The sequence below is a fragment of the Pseudophryne corroboree genome, chromosome 1 (assembly GCF_028390025.1).
Source record: "Pseudophryne corroboree isolate aPseCor3 chromosome 1, aPseCor3.hap2, whole genome shotgun sequence".
NCBI classification, from domain to species: Eukaryota; Metazoa; Chordata; class Amphibia; order Anura; family Myobatrachidae; genus Pseudophryne; species Pseudophryne corroboree.
This window is the reverse complement of record NC_086444.1, coordinates 1,031,585,629-1,031,606,184: the sequence shown is the minus strand read 5'-3', so window position 1 is coordinate 1,031,606,184 and position 20,556 is coordinate 1,031,585,629. Positions and strand designations below refer to the sequence as shown.

General features: G+C 46.6%; 1 protein-coding gene across 3 annotated transcripts in view; it reads left to right on the top strand.

Annotated features, from left to right (window-relative positions):
* Positions 1–13,047, top strand: part of CENPU (centromere protein U) — a 213,461-nt gene extending 200,414 nt beyond the window's left edge. For all 3 annotated transcript variants that reach the window (XM_063920726.1, XM_063920727.1, XM_063920728.1), the window contains one exon: positions 12,673–13,047. In XM_063920726.1, the coding sequence (XP_063776796.1) occupies positions 12,673–12,801 (129 nt within the window). In that variant the 3' untranslated portion in view covers positions 12,802–13,047. The remainder of the gene's footprint in view (positions 1–12,672) is intronic.
* The last annotated feature ends 7,509 nt before the right edge of the window (positions 13,048–20,556 follow it).

Here is a 20,556-nt window from a genome sequence, read left to right as displayed (position 1 = left end):
CTACGTTTGGGCTCCTTAAAAGTCCATTTTTCTCCTTGTCCATTTTCTTCCAGAAACAATTAGCGTCTCTTCCAGAGGTTCAGACTTTTTGGAATGGTGTTCTGCACATCCAACCACCCTTTGTGCCGCCTATGGCACCTTGGGATCTCAACGTGGTGCTGCAGTTCCTCCAGTCGGATTGGTTGGAGCCCTTACAGGACGTGGACGTAAAATTTCTTACGTGGAAGACCGTTACACTCTTGGCTCTGGCTTCGGCCAGACGGGTGTCGGAACTGGGGGCATTGTCTCACTAGAGCCCCTACTTGTTTTTTCATGAGGATCGTGCTGAACTCAGAACGCGTCAGCAGTTTCTCCCAAAGGTGGTGTCTGCGTTTCATATCAACCAACCTATTGTGGTTTCGGTGGTTATCGACACCTCTCCTTCTTTAAAGTCCTTAGACGTTTTGAGGGCTTTGAAAATCTATGTGAAGCTGTTTGTTCTCTATGATCCCAATAAAGTTGGGTGCCCTGCTTCGAAGCAGTCTATTGCTCGTTGGATCAGGCTTACTATCCAGCAAGCCTATTCTACGGCAGGTTTGCCGGTTCCGAAATCTGTACAGGCCCACTCTACTAGGTCGGTGGGCTCTTCCTGGGCGGCTGCCTGGAGTGTCTCGGCCTTACAGCTCTGCCGAGCAGCTACTTGGTCAGGTTCGAACACGTTTGCTAAGTTCTACAAGTTCAATACTTTGACCAAACTGAAGGTCCTCAGCGGCCAATCAGTTCTGCAGGAACCTCAGCACTCTCCCATCCGGTTTGGGAGCTTTGGTACATCCCCATGGTACTAATGTGGACCCCAGTATCCTCTAGGACGTAAGAGAAAATAGGATTTTAATTACCTACCGGTAAATCCTTTTCTCGTAGTCCGTAGAGGATACTGGGCGCCCGCCCGGTGCTTTGTTTTTCTGCACTGTGTCTTGGTTAAGTATTTTTGGTTCAGCTGCTGCTGTTCCTGTTCAAGTTTGGTTAGCATGGCTTTCCTCTTGTTGGTGTGTGCTGGTTCGAATCTCACCACTGTTCAGTTAAATCCTTCTCTCGAAGTATGTCCGTCTCCTTGGGCACAGTTTCTAGACTGACTCTGGTAGGAGAGGCATAGAGGGAGGAGCCAGCCCACACTATTAATTTCTTAAAGTGCCCATGGCTCCTAGTGGACCCGTCTATACCCCATGGTACTAATGTGGACCCCAGTATCCTCTATGGACTACGAGAAAAGGATTTACTGGTAGGTAATTAAAATCCTATTATTCCCTCCTTTTCTAAAGCAAACACTGCAATTAGCAAAGAAATCTGGCATTGGTGCATGTGGTTAGAGTTTTGAGAATTTACTTATACAGGACTGCAAGCATTAGGAAAACAGTTTATACATTATGTATGATTTTAAGAAAAGAGGTTGGCCTATATCTAACTAGGTGATAGCTAGATGGATTACAGTCACAATTAAGCAGGCATATATATATGCCCCCAGTGCCAGATATGCCCCCACACTGCCACTGTCCACTCATAATAATTAATGTTGGCAATCCAATAGCTTGGCTAGGACATTTTTCCGATTCACGATAGTCACTGAATTGCAGTAATGTTAACCGGATGATGGTATGCAGAGATCCCTTGTAGATGTCTCAGCTTAGGAATGTTCCATGCGTGGCTGGAAGGAATGCCGGATAGACTGCTGTGCTGCTGGTCAACTGCTGGAGCAAACCTCCAATTAGTGCCAAGGTGTGGAAGTTCGGAAGGTAAAAATGAGTGGTAATGAATCCAGGATAGAAAGGTGTACCTGACTCAACGCGTTTCGCTGGTTAAGCGTCTACCAGCATCATCAGGAGCTGATGAGCCTGCTGTCGCAGATGAACATTGCGACTGATAGTCATGCAGAACTTCGATGGGATCACAGTGTACAGTTCGCAAATGCAGGAAGGAGGTGCTATGCATTTGCATGGCTAAGGATTGCATTTGCAAAGCTGCTGCGAGCAGCTTTGCAATTGCAATCCTCATTGAATGATGTCCTAAGTGAAGTTCTTACCACAAATTTGGCCAAAAATGTAGGCCCATCCACCACGTCCAGGTGAACTTCTGCAGATAGGTCTCTCACACCCCTAATACTAACACATTATATAAATGTATCTAGGTCTTACCTTAGAGTACTTTCTAATAGAGGCAGCTACCATGCTGAGGCTTCTAGCATCACACGGAAAAAAGAAAAATGCATCTGCACACTCTAAGCACTAAGAATACTGATAGAATCATTTTGATAAACTCTTACAATTAACATGGAGTATAAGTGAAGTTGTTAGCACAAATGTGGCCAAATTGAGGGTCCATCCGCCACGTCCAGGTGAACTTCATTAGATGGGTCCCTAACATCCCTAATACTAACACACTATATAAATTTATCCAGGTCACAGCAACATATCTGGTCTGTAACCGGTAATGCGTATTATGGAGACCAGGATGGGTCTGGTAATGCAACAGAATCTGGTCTGGAACCGGTAATGCGGCAGTGACTCAGCTGGAACTGATAAAGGGGAACCATTAGTTGGTTGGAAGCACCAATAAGAGCTCTGAAAGAAATTAGTAAAGTCCCACCGAGCCAAATTGATGTCTGTAGAAGCGACGTTGCACTGGCGAGTGGCAGTTCACATTTAAATAGGGTCTCCTATATTCCCATTGGTTGCCAGGGTCAGCTTAGCGCAAGGAGTAATTATATTGGTGGAGATGCGGTCAGATGACTTTTTCAAAATGGCGACACCGACTGCTAATGTGGGAAGCCATTGGCACACAGGAGAAGACTCAGAATTATAAGGATGTTAGGACTTTGAAGTCCCTTAGTTCTGTGTTGCATAAACGATTAGGGAAAATGGTATTTTCATTAAAAACTATCAAGTATGCGAGATTCCATTCCATAATGTTCCAATGAAAAATTCTAAAGAGTTAGTCAGGATCTAACCGTCAGCTATTAAAACAGTTCAAGACAGTCTCCTAGGTGGTGGACTCGTATGGAAAACAAAGGCCGGAGCTTCATTTCCCTGGATTGGATAGTGATTACTACGGATGCCAGTCTTCATGAATGGGGAGCGGTCAAGGGGAACCACCATTTTCAGGGACTATGGTCCTGAAAGGAAACAAGGTTTTCCTTCATTGTGCTGAAGCTAAGAGTTGGTTTTCCTCTTCGCCTAGAAGGGTGTCAGAATTGGGAGCTTTATCTTGAGAATCTCCATTTTTAGGCATCCATGAGGATAGGGCAGTGTTTCGTACATGTCCTTCTTTAAAACCTAAAATAGTGAAGGTTTCCCATTTAAATCAGGAAGTAGTTTTCTCTTGCGTCCTAGAGGATACTGGGTCGACATTAGTACCATGGGGTATAGACTGGTCCACTTGGAACCATGGGCACTTTAAGAAATTAGTAGTGTGGGCTGGCTCCTCCCTCTATGCCCCTCCTACCAAACTCAGTTTTAGAAAATGTGCCCAGAGGAGCTGGTCACGCTTTGGTGAGCTCCTGAAGAGTTTTTTCTACATTTTATTTTTCTATTTGTTATTTTCAGTCAGGGCTGTTTGGCAACAGCCTGACTGCTTCGTGGGACTTAGGGGGGAGAACGGCCCAACTTCCTCAGAGTTAATGGTCCCGTTTCTCTGCTGACAGGACACTGAGCTCCTGAGGGAGCCATTCGCGAGGCACGGCGCAGCGTACCCTCCCGCAGCACGCCGCCAACCTCTAACAGCCAGAAAACTGAAGAGTGGTGAGTACAGCGCCGGCGTCCCGATTAGCAGTTCACCGGCGGGAATGGCGGCACAAGGGTAGGAGCACAGCTCTGAGTACAGGCTGCGCTCCGGGGGCTCAGAATGACATTTTCATATAGGTGTCCCGCTGCTGAGGGGTGCGCTGAGCCACCACTGACTACAGACATAACAGGGGTTTTAACCCGCTGTTATTCACAAAAATTACCTCAGGTCAGTTTCAATAAAGTGCGGGAAGTCGCGTGTCAATAAGGGGGCGGGGCTTCTCACTGAGCGGAACCAGCAGCTCACCAGCGCCATTTTCCCTCTGCAGATTGTACAAGTACTCTGGCCCAGATCATGCAGGATGATACTGATCCAGATACATCCAATCCGGGGGAGGGTGAGGTGGATGCGAGTGGGAGGATTCTGCCCCCTCACAGGGAACGCAGGGCCTCATAGAGGCCATCAGAAATGTCCTGCACATTCCTGACAAGGCTGAGGAGGTGGAAGAGGAATCTTATTTTAATACAAAAAATAAATCCTCTGCTACTTTTCCTGCATCAAAAGAATTGAATGCCCTGTTTGAAGGGACTTGGGTAAACCCTGACAAAAAATCAAATCCCTAAGGGGTTAATTTCTTCCTTTCCGTTTCCGCTGGAAGATAGGTAAAAATGGGAGAACCCACCGGTTTGTGGATGCATCGGTGTCTAGGTTGTCGCGTAAGATAGTCTTACCTGTTCCGGGGGCAGCGTCCTTAAAGGACGCAGCTGACCGCAAGATTGAGACCACACTCAAATCTTTATACATTGCGGCTGGGGAGGCCCAGAGACCCACTATTGCTTGTGCATGGATCACTAGGGAAATTGCTGAGTGGTCAGGTAACCTAATTGATGGCTTAGATTCCTTACCCGGGGGGGACATTATTTTTCTCCTACAGCATATTCAAGATTCTGGTAACTTTATGGTGGAGGCCATAAAGGAAATTGGTTTGCTTAATGCACGCACCACTGCCATGGCAGTGTCAGCTCGCAGAGCTTTGTAGCTACGCCAGTGGGCTGCGGATGCGAATTCCAGGAAAGGTGTGGAAAGCCTACCATTCACGAGTGAGGCTCTTTTTGGGGATGAACTGGATACGTGGATATCAAAAGCTACGGCGGGTCAGTCTACATACCTTCCTTCCGCAGCAACCCCAGCTAGGAAAACCTACTCTGCTCCAACTCTGCAGTCCTTTCGGACAGCAAAATTTAAAGGCAAATCCAAAAGTTCTGCTACAGCCTTTAGAGGCAGTAAAAGTAAACCCAGAAAACCCACAGCTGCAGGTTCCCAGGACTAGACCTCCGGATCTGCTTCCTCAAAGCCTTCAGCATGACGGTGGACCACACTGCCTGGAAGACAGGCAGGTGGGAGCCTGGTTACGTTTTTTCAGTCACATATGGGCAACATCATGCCAAGATCCCTGGGTCAAAGATCTTATCGCACAGGAATACAGCCTGGAGTTTCAGGAACTCCCACCTCCCAGATTCTTCATATCCGGCTTACCAGCTTCTCCAGAGTCAGGTTTGACTTTGCAGGCAGCAATTCAAAAACTGGTACAGACTCAGGTCATTGTTTAAGTTCCACTACACCTACAAAACAAGGGTGGTTATTCCAACCTGTTTGTAGTACTGAAACCGGATGGTTTGCTAAGGCCCATTTTAAACCACAAGTCACTGAACCTGTACTTGCGGTTGTTCAAATTCAAGGTGGAGTCTCTGAGAGCGGTGATCTCAGGTCTGGAGGAAGGGGAATTCCTGGTGTCTCTGGACATCAAGAATGCGTACCTTCTTGTTCCGATTTGGCCGCCTCATCAGGCTTATCTCAGGTTTGCATTACAGGACTGTCACTACCAGTTCCAGGCCCTGCCATTTGTCCTCTCCACGCCACCGAGGGTGTTTACCAAGGTAATGGCAAAGATGATGTTTCTCCTCCGCAAGCAAGGAATGAACATAAAACATAATACCGTACCTGGACGACCACCTGATCAAAGCACCATCCAGGGAGCAGTTGTTACCCAACATTGCCCTCTCAACGAGATTACTCCAGGATCACGGGTGGATTCTGAACCTGCCAAAATCTGACAAGGAACCAACACTGAGGCTTCCGTTCCTGGGAATGATACTGGATACGGAGGCACAGTGGGTATTTCTTCCAATGGAAAAGGCATTGGTGATCCAGTGGATGGTTCGGTACGTTATAAAACCGACCCGGATATCAGTGCACCTATGCATTCATCTCCTGGGAAAGGTTAGTAGCCATTTACGGGGCACTGCAGTACGGAAGGTTTCAAGGAAGAAGCTGGATCTGCTGGACAAGTGGTCCGAATCGCATCTTCACATGCACCAGAGGATACGTCTGTCGCCAAAAGTCAGAATTTCTCTTCTGTGGTGGCTTCAGACTTCTCACCTGACCGAGAGCTGAATGTTCGGGTTTCAAAACTGTATTCTGCTAACCACAGACGATAGCCTCAGGGTTTAGGGAGCAATCTCCCAAGGGGAACAGTTCCAAGGACAATGGTCAAGTCAGGAAACCATTCTTACAATCAACATTCTGGAACTCGGGGCCATATACAACGCCCTTCTACAGGCATCTCATCTTCAAGATCAAGCCATTCAGGTCCAGTCGGACAATGTGATGGTGGTGACGTACATAAACCGACAGGGCGGAACAAAGAGCAGAGCAGTAATGTCCGAGGTAAAAATTATCCTTCTCTGGGCAAAAAGACACGCTGTGGCGTTGTCGGTGATCTTCATTCCGGGAGTAGACAACTGGGAAGCAGACTTCCTCAGCAGACACGACCTCCATCCAGGAGAGTGAGGCCTTCACCCGCAGGTGTTCGAGTCCTTGACACGTCGGTGGGGATTTCCACAAATCGACATGATTGCTTCTCGTCTCAACAAGAAAGCTAAAGCAGTATTGTTCCAGGTCGAGAGACCCACAAGCAGTGGCGGTTGACTCTCTGGTGACACCATGGGTCTACCAGATGGTGTATGTGTTTCCTCCACTTCCATTGATTCCAAGAATTCTCAAGAGAATAAAAAGAAAAAAGGTTCAAGCAATTCTCATTGCTCCGGACTGGCCGAGAAGGGTCTGGTACGCGGCTCTCCTGGAGTTGCTCCTGGAAGACCCGTGGCCTCTTTCTCTTCGAGAGGATCTTCTACAACAGGGGCCGTTCGTCTATCAAGACTTACTGCGGCTACGTTTGACGGCATGGAGGTTGAGCATCAAATTCTAGCCCGGAAAGGGATTCCAAACAAGGTTATTCCAACCTTGATCCAAGCCAGGAAGGGGGTAACATCTAAACATTACCACCGTATTTGGAAGAAATACGTCTCTTGGTGTGAGAACCGGAAAATTCCTGCGGTGGAATTTAAACTGGGACGGTTTCTCCTTTTTCTGCAGGCAGGAGTGGATGGGGGCCTACGTTTGGGCTCCTTAAAAGTCCATTTTTCTCCTTGTCCATTTTCTTCCAGAAACAATTAGCGTCTCTTCCAGAGGTTCAGACTTTTTGGAATGGTGTTCTGCACATCCAACCACCCTTTGTGCCTCCTATGGCACCTTGGGATCTCAACGTGGTGCTGCAGTTCCTCCAGTCGGATTGGTTGGAGCCCTTACAGGACGTGGACGTAAAATTTCTTACGTGGAAGACCGTTACACTCTTGGCTCTGGCTTCGGCCAGACGGGTTTCGGAACTGGGGGCATTGTCTCACTAGAGCCCCTACTTGTTTTTTCATGAGGATCGTGCTGAACTCAGAACGCGTCAGCAGTTTCTCCCAAAGGTGGTGTCTGCGTTTCATATCAACCAACCTATTGTGGTTCCGGTGGTTATCGACACCTCTCCTTCTTTAAAGTCCTTAGACGTTTTGAGGGCTTTGAAAATCTATGTGAAGCTGTTTGTTCTCTATGATCCCAATAAAGTTGGGTGCCCTGCTTCGAAGCAGTCTATTGCTCTTTGGATCAGGCTTACTATCCAGCAAGCCTATTCTACGGCAGGTTTGCCGGTTCCGAAATCTGTACAGGCCCACTCTACTAGGTCGGTGGGCTCTTCCTGGGCGGCTGCCTGGAGTGTCTCGGCCTTACAGCTCTGCCGAGCAGCTACTTGGTCAGGTTCGAACACGTTTGCTAAGTTCTACAAGTTCAATACTTTGACCAAACTGAAGGTCCTCAGCGGCCAATCAGTTCTGCAGGAACCTCAGCACACTCCCATCCGGTTTGGGAGCTTTGGTACATCCCCATGGTACTAATGTGGACCCCAGTATCCTCTAGGACGTAAGAGAAAATAGGATTTTAATTACCTACCGGTAAATCCTTTTCTCGTAGTCCGTAGAGGATACTGGGCGCCCGCCCGGTGCTTTGTTTTTCTGCACTGTGTCTTGGTTAAGTATTTTTGGTTCAGCTGCTGCTGTTCCTGTTCAAGTTTGGTTAGCATGGCTTTCCTCTTGTTGGTGTGTGCTGGTTCGAATCTCACCACTGTTCAGTTAAATCCTTCTCTCGAAGTATGTCCGTCTCCTTGGGCACAGTTTCTAGACTGACTCTGGTAGGAGAGGCATAGAGGGAGGAGCCAGCCCACACTATTAATTTCTTAAAGTGCCCATGGCTCCTAGTGGACCCGTCTATACCCCATGGTACTAATGTGGACCCCAGTATCCTCTATGGACTACGAGAAAAAGATTTACTGGTAGGTAATTAAAATCCTATTATTCCCTCCTTTTCTAAAGCAAACACTGCAATTAGCAAAGAAATCTGGCATTGGTGCACGTGGTTAGAGTTTTGAGAATTTACTTATACAGGACTGCAAGCATTAGGAAAACAGTTTATACATTATGTATGATTTTAAGAAAAGAGGTTGGCCTATATCTAACTAGGTGATAGCTAGATGGATTACAGTCACAATTAAGCAGGCATATATATTGGGGCTGATAGGCCTGTTCCAGCTAAGATTTCAGTTCATTCCACTCGCTGAGGAGGTACTTCATGGGCAGCGTGGAATGAGGCATCAACTGAGTAGTTATGTAGTGCAGCTCCATTGTCATACATTTACCAAATTTGACAGTTTTCACAACTTTGCGTCTAGTGCCTAGGGGCAGCTTTTGTACATCCCCCGTAGTTAAGTAGTGTCCCCCAGATGAAGGAAAGAGAAAACAAGATTTTCTCTACTTTCCAGCTAAATATTTCTCTGACTTGATCTTTGGGAGACTTCTATCCCTCACATATTGGTTGTTTATATGAGAAAGATGCTAATAGTTTTTCTTCACTCTATCCTTGAGCCACTTTAAGTTCAAACTGAGGAGAGATTGGCAGTCGGGGGGAGGGGGTCGGTCGGGGTCGGAGATTGTATACAGCTAAAAAGTTTGATACTTCAGTGTTAACACCTTTATCCCTTACTAACCCCATGGTTACGAAGTATCCCCAGATTAAGGCAGAGAAAGCAATTTAACTGCTAATTAAGTACCAAATAATTCTTGTTTTAAAATAGTGTCTGCTGACCTCTCGGCGTCCCATAACAGGCATACGGTTGATTTTTAGCCCCTTTGTCTCTTTCTTCATATGAACCTTTTCTAATTCCTTGTGAATGAGGTAGTAATGGTATATTTTAGAGATGTGCACCAGAAATTTTTCGGGTTTTGGATTCGGTTCCGCGGCCGTGTTTTGGATTCGGACGCGTTTTGGCAAAACCTCCCTGAAAATTTTTTGTCGGATTCGGGTGTTTTTTTTTTTGTTTTTTTTTTCAAAAACAGCTTAAATAATAGAATTTGGGGGTAATTTTGATCCTATAGTATTATTAACCTCAATAACCATAATTTCCACTCCTTTCCAGTCTATTCTGAACACCTCACAATATTATTTTTAGTCCTAAAATTTGCACCGAGGTCGTTGGATGACTAAGCTAAGCGACCCAAGTGGGCGGCACAAACACCTGGCCCATCTAGGAGTGGCACTGCAGTGTCAGACAGGATGGCACTTAAAAAAATTGGCCCCAAACAGCACATGATGCAAAGAAAAGCGAAAAAGAGGTGCACTGTGGTCGCTGGATGGCTAAGCTAAGCGACACAAACACCTCAATATCACAGGAATTATTCGTTCTAATCAATGGTTTTATTGGTCCAAATCACTGGAAGAAAATGACAAAATCACTGGAATCATTTGGCAAGATCACTGTAATTAATTATAAATCACTGATATTAATTGGTAAAATCTCGCTATCGCCTGCCTAGAGAAGTGGAACCTAGATGGTATTTGGTACCGGGGACACACTACCTCAAGAAATACTCTAAGTCCCTGTGAACTAACGCCGGATACCGGACGCACGTCTAACACCAACACAGTTGTCAAGGTCTGAGTTATCCGCTTTGCAACAGGATGACTGCTGTGATATTTCATCTTCCTCGCAAAGGACTGTTGGATAGTCAATTGCTTACTGGACGTAGTACAAGTGGTCTTCCGACTTCCCCTCTGGGATGATGATCGACTCACAGCAGCAGCGCCAGCAGCAGTAGACGTTACACTCAAGGATCCAGACTTGCCAGTGACATGGCCTGCAGGACTATTGGTGTCCCTGTATAAGGAGGAAATTGACACTGAGGGAGTTGGTGGTGTGGTTTGCAGGAGCTTGTGTACAAGAGGAAGGGATTTAGTTGTCAGTAGACTGCTTCCGCTGTCACCCAAAGTTTTTGAACTTGTCAATGACTTCTGATGAATGCGCTCCAGGTGACGTATAAGGGAGGATATTCCTAGGTGGTTAACGTCCTTACCCCTACTTATTACAGCTTGACAAAGGCAACACACGGCTTGACACCTGTTGTCCGCATTTCTGTTAAAATAATTCCACACCGAAGAGGTGATTTTTTTTTTGTAATTTGACCAGGCATGTCAATGGCCATATTCATCCCACGGACAACAGGTGTCTCCCCGGGTGCCTGACTTAAACCACCTCACCATCAGAATCCTCCTTGTCAATTTCCTCCTCAGCGCCAGCAACACCCATATCCTCATCCTGGTGTACTTCCAACAGTGACATCTTCAATTTGACTATCAGGAACTGGACTGTGGGTGCTCCTTCCAGCACTTCCAGGGGGCGTGCAAATGGTAGAAGGCGCCACCTCTTCCTGTCCAGTGTTGGGAAGGTCAGGCATCGCAACCGACACAATTGGACTCTCCTTGGGGATTTGTGATTTAGAAGAACGCACAGTTCTTTGCTGTGCTTTTGCCATCTTAACTCTTCAGTTTTCTAGCGAGTTCTAAATGAGTGCTTCCATCCTCATGTGAAGCTGAACCACTAGCCATGAACATAGGCCAGGGCCTCAGCCGTTCCTTGCCACTCCGTGTCGTAAATGGCATATTGGCAAGTTTACTCTTCTCCTCAGACGCTTTTAATTTAGATTTTTGGGTCATTTTATTGAACTTTAGTTTTTTGGATTTTACATGCTCTCTACTATGACATTGGGCATCGGTCTTGGAAGACAACGTTGATGGCATTGAATCGTCTCTGCCATGACTAGTGGCAGCAGCTTCAGCACTAGGTGGAAGTGGATCTTGATCTTTCCCTTTTTCACCCTCCACATTTTTGTTCTCCATTTTTTGTGTGGAATTATATGCCAGTAATATTATTATATCAATAGCAATGGCATACTGTACTGTACAACTATATACTGTTGGTCACCAAAATGCTTCACTGTACTACTATATATACTGCTCACAAAAATGCAGCACAGGTATGGAATGGATACTTGCAGTGACACAGATCTGCAAGATACAGCAATGGCCTACTGTACTGTACAACTATATACTGTTGGTCACCAAAATGCTGCACTGTAATACTATATATACTGCACACTGAGCACAGATATTTTCAGCACACTGAGAACAGATATGGAGCTTTTCAGAGAGAGAACGTAGCCACGTCCTCTCCGTTCAATCTCCAATGCACGAGTGAAAATGGCGGCGACGCGCGGCTCTTTATATAGAATACGAATCTTGCGAGAATCCGACAGCGGGATGATGGCGTTCGGGTTAACCGAGCAAGGCTGGAAGATCCGAGGCTGCCTCTGAACCGTGAAGTTCGGGGGGGTTCGGATATCGGAGAACCGAACCCGCTCATCTCTAATTTTTACATACTTAAATTTGTGGCTATGAATAATTGAAAGTCATTTATAGCTTACTTACCCAAAAAAGTTGCGATAATAAAAATATAAAGCTGTTATCCTTTACACCATGGGTCTTCAACCTGCGACCCTCCAGCTGCTGTGGAACTACACATCCCAGCATGCCCTGCCTCAGTTTTAGCATACCTTAATAGCAAAACTGTGGCAGGGCATGCTGGGATGTGTAGTTTCACAGCAGCTGGAGGGCCACAGGATGAAGACCCATGCTTTACACAATACACGATTATGATGGTCCGTTTTATTGTAGTCATGTGCCAGGAACCTCAGCATAGCCAGATTGTGATCTATAGTAAATACAATCCTTTATACACAGTGACATATTTTCACATGGATGATGGACCTAAAAATAGTACCGTTCCTGGTTGGTTGATCTCTGCAAGAAGTTCAGGCTCTAGTGAAGATCGCATAGATTCCTGGGGGGGGGTTTTCCGCGTGGTGAATGCAGTGTGCTACAGCAATAAATGTCAGGCTGAGGCATCACTTGGAGATTTTTCTCTTACAGGATTTGGTTATTTTGTTTCCATTTGGCACCCTCATAGATCATATGTGCTTACATATAACCCATTATTTTCACTTATTACATATTAGAACTTGTATGATTTGTCTGTTGCTTTATCCAGTAACCCAGGCCCTACATGAATGAAAGGAAAAAAGAAAATGTTAGTTATTACTGGAGAGCTTATTGTCATTTCATTACATTTTTTTTTATTTTATTTTTTTACAGTATGGGGTCTCCAGTCTACCCGCACGTCTGGTACAAGCAGAAAGCGTTCTAAAAGCAGAGAGTCACTTTCATAATGTGAACACTCAGCTGCAGACTTTTATTGACAGACAGAAGAATGTTAACCAGTGATTTCACCTATAAACATCAAGATTTTTGTAGATGGACATGTTCTAAATTGGATTCCATCAGTCTAGTGTTAGTGTCCGCTATTAGCGAAATCTGGGTAACTGGTTTTAGGGCCTCATTCTCCGTTCCATTACTAGTTGTGTTCAGATATACTGATAAACTGCTCAGGAATACCTGTTATACAGTACATAAAGAATGTTGTGTTCCAAAAATAAATTGCCAGGTCTTCGGCTTGCAGCAAACATCTAATACGAAGAATACATCATTTTAAAACTATTACAAAGGACTGGTAGTTTATCCATATTTACACTGAGTTTGTTAAACTGTAGCAGTTCTAAAAAGAGTGCATCATATTCTGAGTGTATTTTCTGTAAGGAGCCGCCAGGCTGATGGACCTCTGCTCACCGTGTTTGTCACATAGGGAGTTATTCAATTAGGGCTGCTTTTTTTTTCATCTAGGCAAACAAATTGTCAGCGAAAAACATGTGGATAGGCGGATCCAGATGTTTTCGCACCTGCGCAGGTGAAAATTTGGGGGGTTTTAGACTCTTTTGAGGCATTTTTCACCAATGCCTTTTCGCAAAAAAAAAAAAGTGAAAAGGCATTGGCGAAAATGCCTTGAAAGCTGCCCGCAATTGAATATGCAGGGGAGGTGAGTTCAATAGCTCCAAAATTATCTGAGCTAATTCAGTCCCCCCCCCCCCCCCCCCCCCCTCCATAGTGGTAAAGTGGGTTGCCAATACATTACTTGAGTAATTCATAAGTATAATCCAAAGTGAAAGCGTAGATGTGATTTCTGTGGAAAGGGTGTGTCACAGCTGAAAGCTTGCCATGAAAATGAAGCTGGCAACAACAGAACAGAAGTGATGTTATCTGTTCATATCATTGCAATTCCATTACACAGCCACGGGAAAAAAAATGGTTTAGTTGCCAAGGATCTATTGTATGAATTTAGGGTTTGGAATTCAGAAATCAATGTACTTTTTTAAAATGGTCTCTAGATCTTGAGATAATGGATACCCTCAATAGTGAACTTGGCGATAACACGTGCATATGGGAGTGTACTGGAACATTCTAGAAGATGAGACATTCAAATATTCTAGGTGTTCCTTCCGCGATCATTCTAGAATATTCCCCCTCTATATATGTGATCGGCCACTGTCAGTTGGTGCTTCAGTGGTTTGCGTTGTCTATTGTGTTTTTTTTGTTTCTCATCCATGCATCTAGCAAAACTAATGTGATATTTGGATCAGCACCACAAAGTTACCTTCATAAATCACACTGATATGATTAGCAATCAAATCGGTGGTATATGCAATAGTGCTAATCCACAGCAGTCTCCCTCAAGCAGTTTGTGCAGTCCTCAGAGCCAGCAATACAAAACAATTGTTAATAAAAGACCAAATGTGGTGACATAATGAAAATATTTATTTATAATAATGTTTCACATGCTATTGTATGTTTCTCTGACGTCCTAGTGGATGCTGGGGACTCCGTCAGGACCATGGGGATTAGCGGCTCCGCAGGAGACAGGGCACAAAAATAAAGCTTTAGGATCAGGTGGTGTGCACTGGCTCCTCCCCCTATGACCCTCCTCCAAGCCCCAGTTAGGTTTTTGTGCCCGTCCGAGCAGGGTGCAATCTAGGTGGCTCTCCTAAAGAGCTGCTTAGAAAAAGTTTTTAGGTTTTTTATTTTACAGTGAGTCCTGCTGGCAACAGGCTCACTGCAATGAGGGACTTAGGGGAGAAGAAGTGAACTCACCTGCGTGCAGGATGGATTGGCTTCTTAGGCTACTGGACACCATTAGCTCCAGAGGGATCGAACACAGGCCCAGCCATGGAGTCCGGTCCCGGAGCCGCGCCGCCGACCCCCTTGCAGATGCCGAAAAGTGAAGAGGTCCAGAAACCGGCGGCAGAAGACTTTTCTCTATCGTCCTAAGTGGATGCTGGGGTTCCTGAAAGGACCATGGGGAATAGCGGCTCCGCAGGAGACAGGGCACAAAAAAGTAAAGCTTTACTAGGTCAGGTGGTGTGCACTGGCTCCTCCCCCTATGACCCTCCTCCAGACTCCAGTTAGATTTTGTGCCCGAACGAGAAGGGTGCAATCTAGGTGGCTCTCCTAAAGAGCTGCTTAGAGAAAGTTTAGTTTAGGTTTTTTTTTTCTTTACAGTGAGTCCTGCTGGCAACAGGATCACTGCAACGTGGGACTTAGGGGGAAAGTAGTAAACTCACCTGCATGCAGAGTGGATTTGCTGCTTGGCTACTGGACACCATTAGCTCCAGAGGGATCGAACACAGGCCCAGCCGTGGAGTCCGGTCCCGGAGCCGCGCCGCCGACCCCCTTGCAGATGCTGAAGCGTGAAGAGGTCCGGAAACCGGCGGCTGAAGACTCCTCAGTCTTCATAAGGTAGCGCACAGCACTGCAGCTGTGCGCCATTTTCCTCTCAGCACACTTCACTGGGCAGTCACTGAGGGTGCAGAGCGCTGGGGGGGGGCGCTCTGAGAGGCAAATATAAACCTTATACAAGGCTAAAAATACCTCACATATAGCCCATAGGGGCTATATGGAGATATTTAACCCCTGCCTGACTGGAAAAATAGCGGGAGAAGAACCCGCCGAAAAAGGGGCGGGGCCTATCTCCTCAGCACACGGCGCCATTTTCTGTCACAGCTCCGCTGGTCAGAACGGCTCCCAGGTCTCTCCCCTGCACTGCACTACAGAAACAGGGTAAAACAGAGAGGGGGGGCACATTAATGGCTATATATATATATATTAAAGCAGCTATAAGGGAGCACTTAATATAAGGATATCCCTTGTATATATAGCGCTTTGTGGTGTGTGCTGGCAGACTCTCCCTCTGTCTCCCCAAAAGGGCTAGTGGGTCCTGTCTTCATTAGAGCATTCCCTGTGAGTTTGCGGTGTGTGTCGGTACGTGGTGTCGACATGTATGAGGACGATATTGGTGTGGAGGCGGAGCAATTGCCAAATATGCAGATGTCACCCCCCAGGGGGTCGACACCAGAATGGATGCCTTTATTTGTGGAATTACGTGATGGTTTATCTTCCCTTAAACAGTCAGTTGAGGACATGAGGCGGCCGGACAATCAATTAATGCCTGTCCAGGCGCCTCAAACACCGTCAGGGGCTGTAAAACGCCCTTTGCCTCAGTCGGTCGACACAGACCCAGACACGGGCACTGATTCCAGTGACGACGGTAGAAATTCAAACGTATTTTCCAGTAGGGCCACACGTTATATGATTTTGGCAATGAAGGAGACGTTACATTTAGCTGATACTACAGATACCGTAAAACAGGGTATTATGTATGGTGTGAAAAAACTACAAACAGTTTTTCCTGAATCAGAAGAATTAAATGACGTGTGTGATGAAGCGTGGGTTGCTCCTGATAAAAAGTTGATAATTTCAAAAAAGTTATTGGCATTATACCCTTTCCCGCCAGAGGTTAGGGCGCGCTGGGAAACACCCCCTAAGGTGGACAAGGCGCTCACACGCTTATCCAAACAAGTGGCGTTACCCTCTCCTGAGACGGCCGCACTTAAGGATCCATCAGATAGAAAGATGGAAGTTATTCAAAAGAATATATACACACATGCAGGTGTTATACTACGACCAGCTATAGCAACTGCCTGGATGTGCAGTGCTGGAGTAGTTTGGTCAGAATCCCTGATTGAAAATATTGATACCCTAGATAGGGACAATGTTTTACTGTCGTTAGAACAAATAAAGGATGCATTTATCTATATGCGTGATGCACAGAGGGATATTTGCACACTGGCATCTCGGGTGAGTGCTATGTCCATTTCAGCCAGAAGAGCCTTATGGACACGACAGTGGACAGGCGATGCGGATTCAAAACGTCACATGGAGGTTTTGCCGTATAAAGGGGAGGAGTTATTTGGAGTTGGTCTATCAGACTTGGTGGCCACGGCTACTGCCGGGAAATCCACTTTTTTACCTCAAGTCACTCCCCAACAGAGAAAGGCACCGACCTTTCAACCGCAGCCTTTTCGCTCCTACAAAAATAAGAGAGCAAAGGGCTTGTCGTACCTGCCACGAGGCAGAGGAAGAGGGAAGAGACACCAACAGGCAGCTCCTTCCCAGGAACAGAAGCCCTCCCCGGCTCCTGCAAAAACCTCAGCATGACGCTGGGGCCTCTCAAGCGGACTCGGGGACAGTGGGGGGCCGTCTCAAAAATTACAGCGCGCAGTGGGCTCACTCGCAGGTAGACCCCTGGATCCTGCAGATAATATCTCAGGGGTACAGGTTGGAATTAGAGACGGATCCTCCTCATCGTTTCCTGAAGTCTGCCTTACCAACCGTCTCTTCCGAAAGGGAGAGGGTGTTGGAAGCCATTCACAAGCTGTACGCTCAGCAGGTGATAGTCAAAGTACCCCTATTACAACAAGGAAAGGGGTATTATTCCACTCTATTTGTGGTACCGAAGCCGGATGGCTCGGTAAGGCCTATTCTAAATCTGAAGTCCTTGAACCTCTACATAAAAAAGTTCAAGTTCAAGATGGAGTCACTCAGAGCAGTGATAGCGAACCTGGAAGAAGGGGACTTTATGGTATCCTTGGACATCAAGGATGCGTATCTACACGTTCCGATTTACCCCGCACACCAGGGGTACCTCAGGTTCATTGTTCAAAACTGTCACTATCAGTTTCAGACGCTGCCGTTCGGATTGTCCACGGCGCCTCGGGTCTTTACCAAGGTAATGGCCGAGATGATGATTCTTCTTCGAAGAAAAGGCGTATTAGTTATCCCATACTTGGACGATCTCCTAATAAGGGCAAGGTCCAGAGAACAGCTGGAGACAGCTTTAGCACTATCTCAAGAGGTGCTAAGACAACACGGGTGGATTCTGAATATTCCAAAATCCCATTTAATCCCGACAACTCGTCTGCTGTTCCTAGGAATGATTCTGGACACGGTTCAGAAAAAGGTTTTCCTTCCAGAGGAAAAAGCCAAGGAGTTATCCGATCTGGTCAGGAACCTCCTAAAACCAGGGAAAGTGTCAGTACATCAATGCACAAGAGTCCTGGGAAAAATGGTGGCTTCTTACGAAGCAATTCCATTCGGCAGATTCCATGCAAGAATATTCCAAAGGGATCTGTTGGACAAATGGTCAGGGTCGCATCTGCAGATGCACCTGCGAATAACCCTGTCACCAAAGACAAGGGTGTCACTTCTGTGGTGGTTGCAGAAGGCTCACCTATTAGAAGGCCGCAGATTCGGCATTCAGGATTGGATCCTGGTGACCACGGACGCCAGCCTGAGAGGCTGGGGAGCAGTCACACAAGGAAGAAACTTCCAGGGAGTATGGACGAGTCTGGAAAAGTCTCTTCACATAAACATTCTGGAACTAAGAGCAATCTACAATGCTCTAAGCCAGGCGGAACTTCTCCTGCAAGGAAAGCCGGTGTTGATTCAGTCGGACAACATCACGGCGGTCGCCCATGTAAACAGGCAGGGCGGCACAAGAAGCAGGAGTGCAATGGCAGAAGCTGCCAAGATTCTTCGCTGGGCGGAGAATCACGTGATAGCACTGTCAGCAGTGTTCATCCCGGGCGTGGACAACTGGGAAGCAGACTTCCTCAGCAGACACGATCTTCATCCGGGAGAGTGGGGTCTACATCCAGAAGTCTTCAACATGTTAATAGACCGTTGGGAAAGACCAATTGTAGACATGATGGCGTCTCGCCTCAACAAGAAACTGGACAAATATTGCGCCAGGTCAAGAGATCCACAGGCAATAGCTGTGGACGCACTGGTAACTCCTTGGGTGTACCAGTCAGTGTATGTGTTTCCTCCTCTGCCGCTCATACCAAAGGTATTGAAGATCATACGGCAAAGAAGAGTAAGAACAATACTAGTGGTTCCGGATTGGCCGAGAAGGACTTGGTATCCGGAACTTCAAGAGATGCTCACGGACGAACCGTGGCCTCTACCTCTGAGAAGGGACCTGCTACAGCAGGGTCCCTGTCTTTTTCAAGACTTACCGCGGCTGCGTTTGACGGCATGGCGGTTGAACGCCAGATCCTAAAAGGGAAAGGCATTCCAGAAGAAGTCATTCCTACCTTGATTAAGGCACGGAAGGAAGTCACCGTGAAACATTATCACCGCATTTGGCGAAAATATGTAGCGTGGTGCGAGGATCGGAGGGTTCCGACGGAGGAATTCCAACTGGGTCGTTTCCTACATTTCCTGCAATCAGGATTATCTATGGGTCTCAAATTGGGATCCATTAAGGTTCAAATTTCGGCCCTGTCAATATTCTTCCAAAAAGAATTGGCCTCTGTCCCTGAGGTCCAGACTTTTGTCAAGGGAGTACTGCATATACAGCCTCCTGTGGTGCCTCCGGTGGCACCGTGGGATCTAAATGTAGTTTTAGATTTCCTCAAATCCCATTGGTTTGAACCATTGAAAAAGGTGGATTTGAAATATCTCACATTGAAAGTGACTATGTTACTAGCCCTGGCCTCTGCCAGGAGAGTATCTGAATTGGCGGCTTTATCTTATAAAAGTCCTTATCTAATCTTCCATTCGGATAGGGCAGAACTGCGGACTCGTCCGCATTTTCTCCCTAAAGTGGTATCAGCATTTCATCTGAACCAACCTATTGTGGTGCCTGCGGCCACTAGCGACTTGGAGGACTCCAAGTTGTTGGACGTTGTCAGAGCCTTAAAAATATACATTGCAAGGACGGCTGGAGTCAGAAAATCTGACTCGCTGTTTATATTGTATGCACCCAACAAGTTGGGCGCACCTGCTTCTAAGCAGTCGATTGCTCGTTGGATTTGTAACACAATTCAACTTGCACATTCTGTGGCAGGCCTGCCACAGCCTAAAACTGTAAAAGCCCACTCCACAAGGAAGGTGGGCTCATCTTGGGCGGCTGCCCGAGGGGTCTCGGCATTACAACTCTGCCGAGCAGCTACGTGGTCGGGGGAGAACACGTTTGTAAAATTTTACAAATTTGATACCCTGGCAAAGGAGGACCTGGAGTTCTCTCATTCGGTGCTGCAGAGTCATCCGCACTCTCCCGCCCGTTTGGGAGCTTTGGTATAATCCCCATGGTCCTTTCAGGAACCCCAGCATCCACTTAGGACGATAGAGAAAATAAGAATTTACTTACCGATAATTCTATTTCTCGGAGTCCGTAGTGGATGCTGGGCGCCCATCCCAAGTGCGGATTATCTGCAATACTTGTACATAGTTATTGTTAACTAATTCGGGTTATTGTTAAGGAGCCATCTTTAAGAGGCCCTTTCTGTTGTCATACTGTTAACTGGGTTTAGATCACAAGTTGTACGGTGTGATTGGTGTGGCTGGTATGAGTCTTACCCGGGATTCAAAATGCCTCCCTTATTGTGTATGCTCGTCCGGGCACAGTACCTAACTGGAGTCTGGAGGAGGGTCATAGGGGGAGGAGCCAGTGCACACCACCTGACCTAGTAAAGCTTTACTTTTTTGTGCCCTGTCTCCTGCGGAGCCGCTATTCCCCATGGTCCTTTCAGGAACCCCAGCATCCACTACGGACTCCGAGAAATAGAATTATCGGTAAGTAAATTCTTATTTTCAGTCTTCATGAGGTAGCGCACAGCACTGCAGCTGTGCGCCATTGTTGTCACACACTTCACACCAGCGGTCACGGAGGGTGCAGGGCGCTGCAGGGGGCGCCCTGGGCAGCAATGAGAATACCTTGTTCTGGCTAAAAAATACATCACATATAGC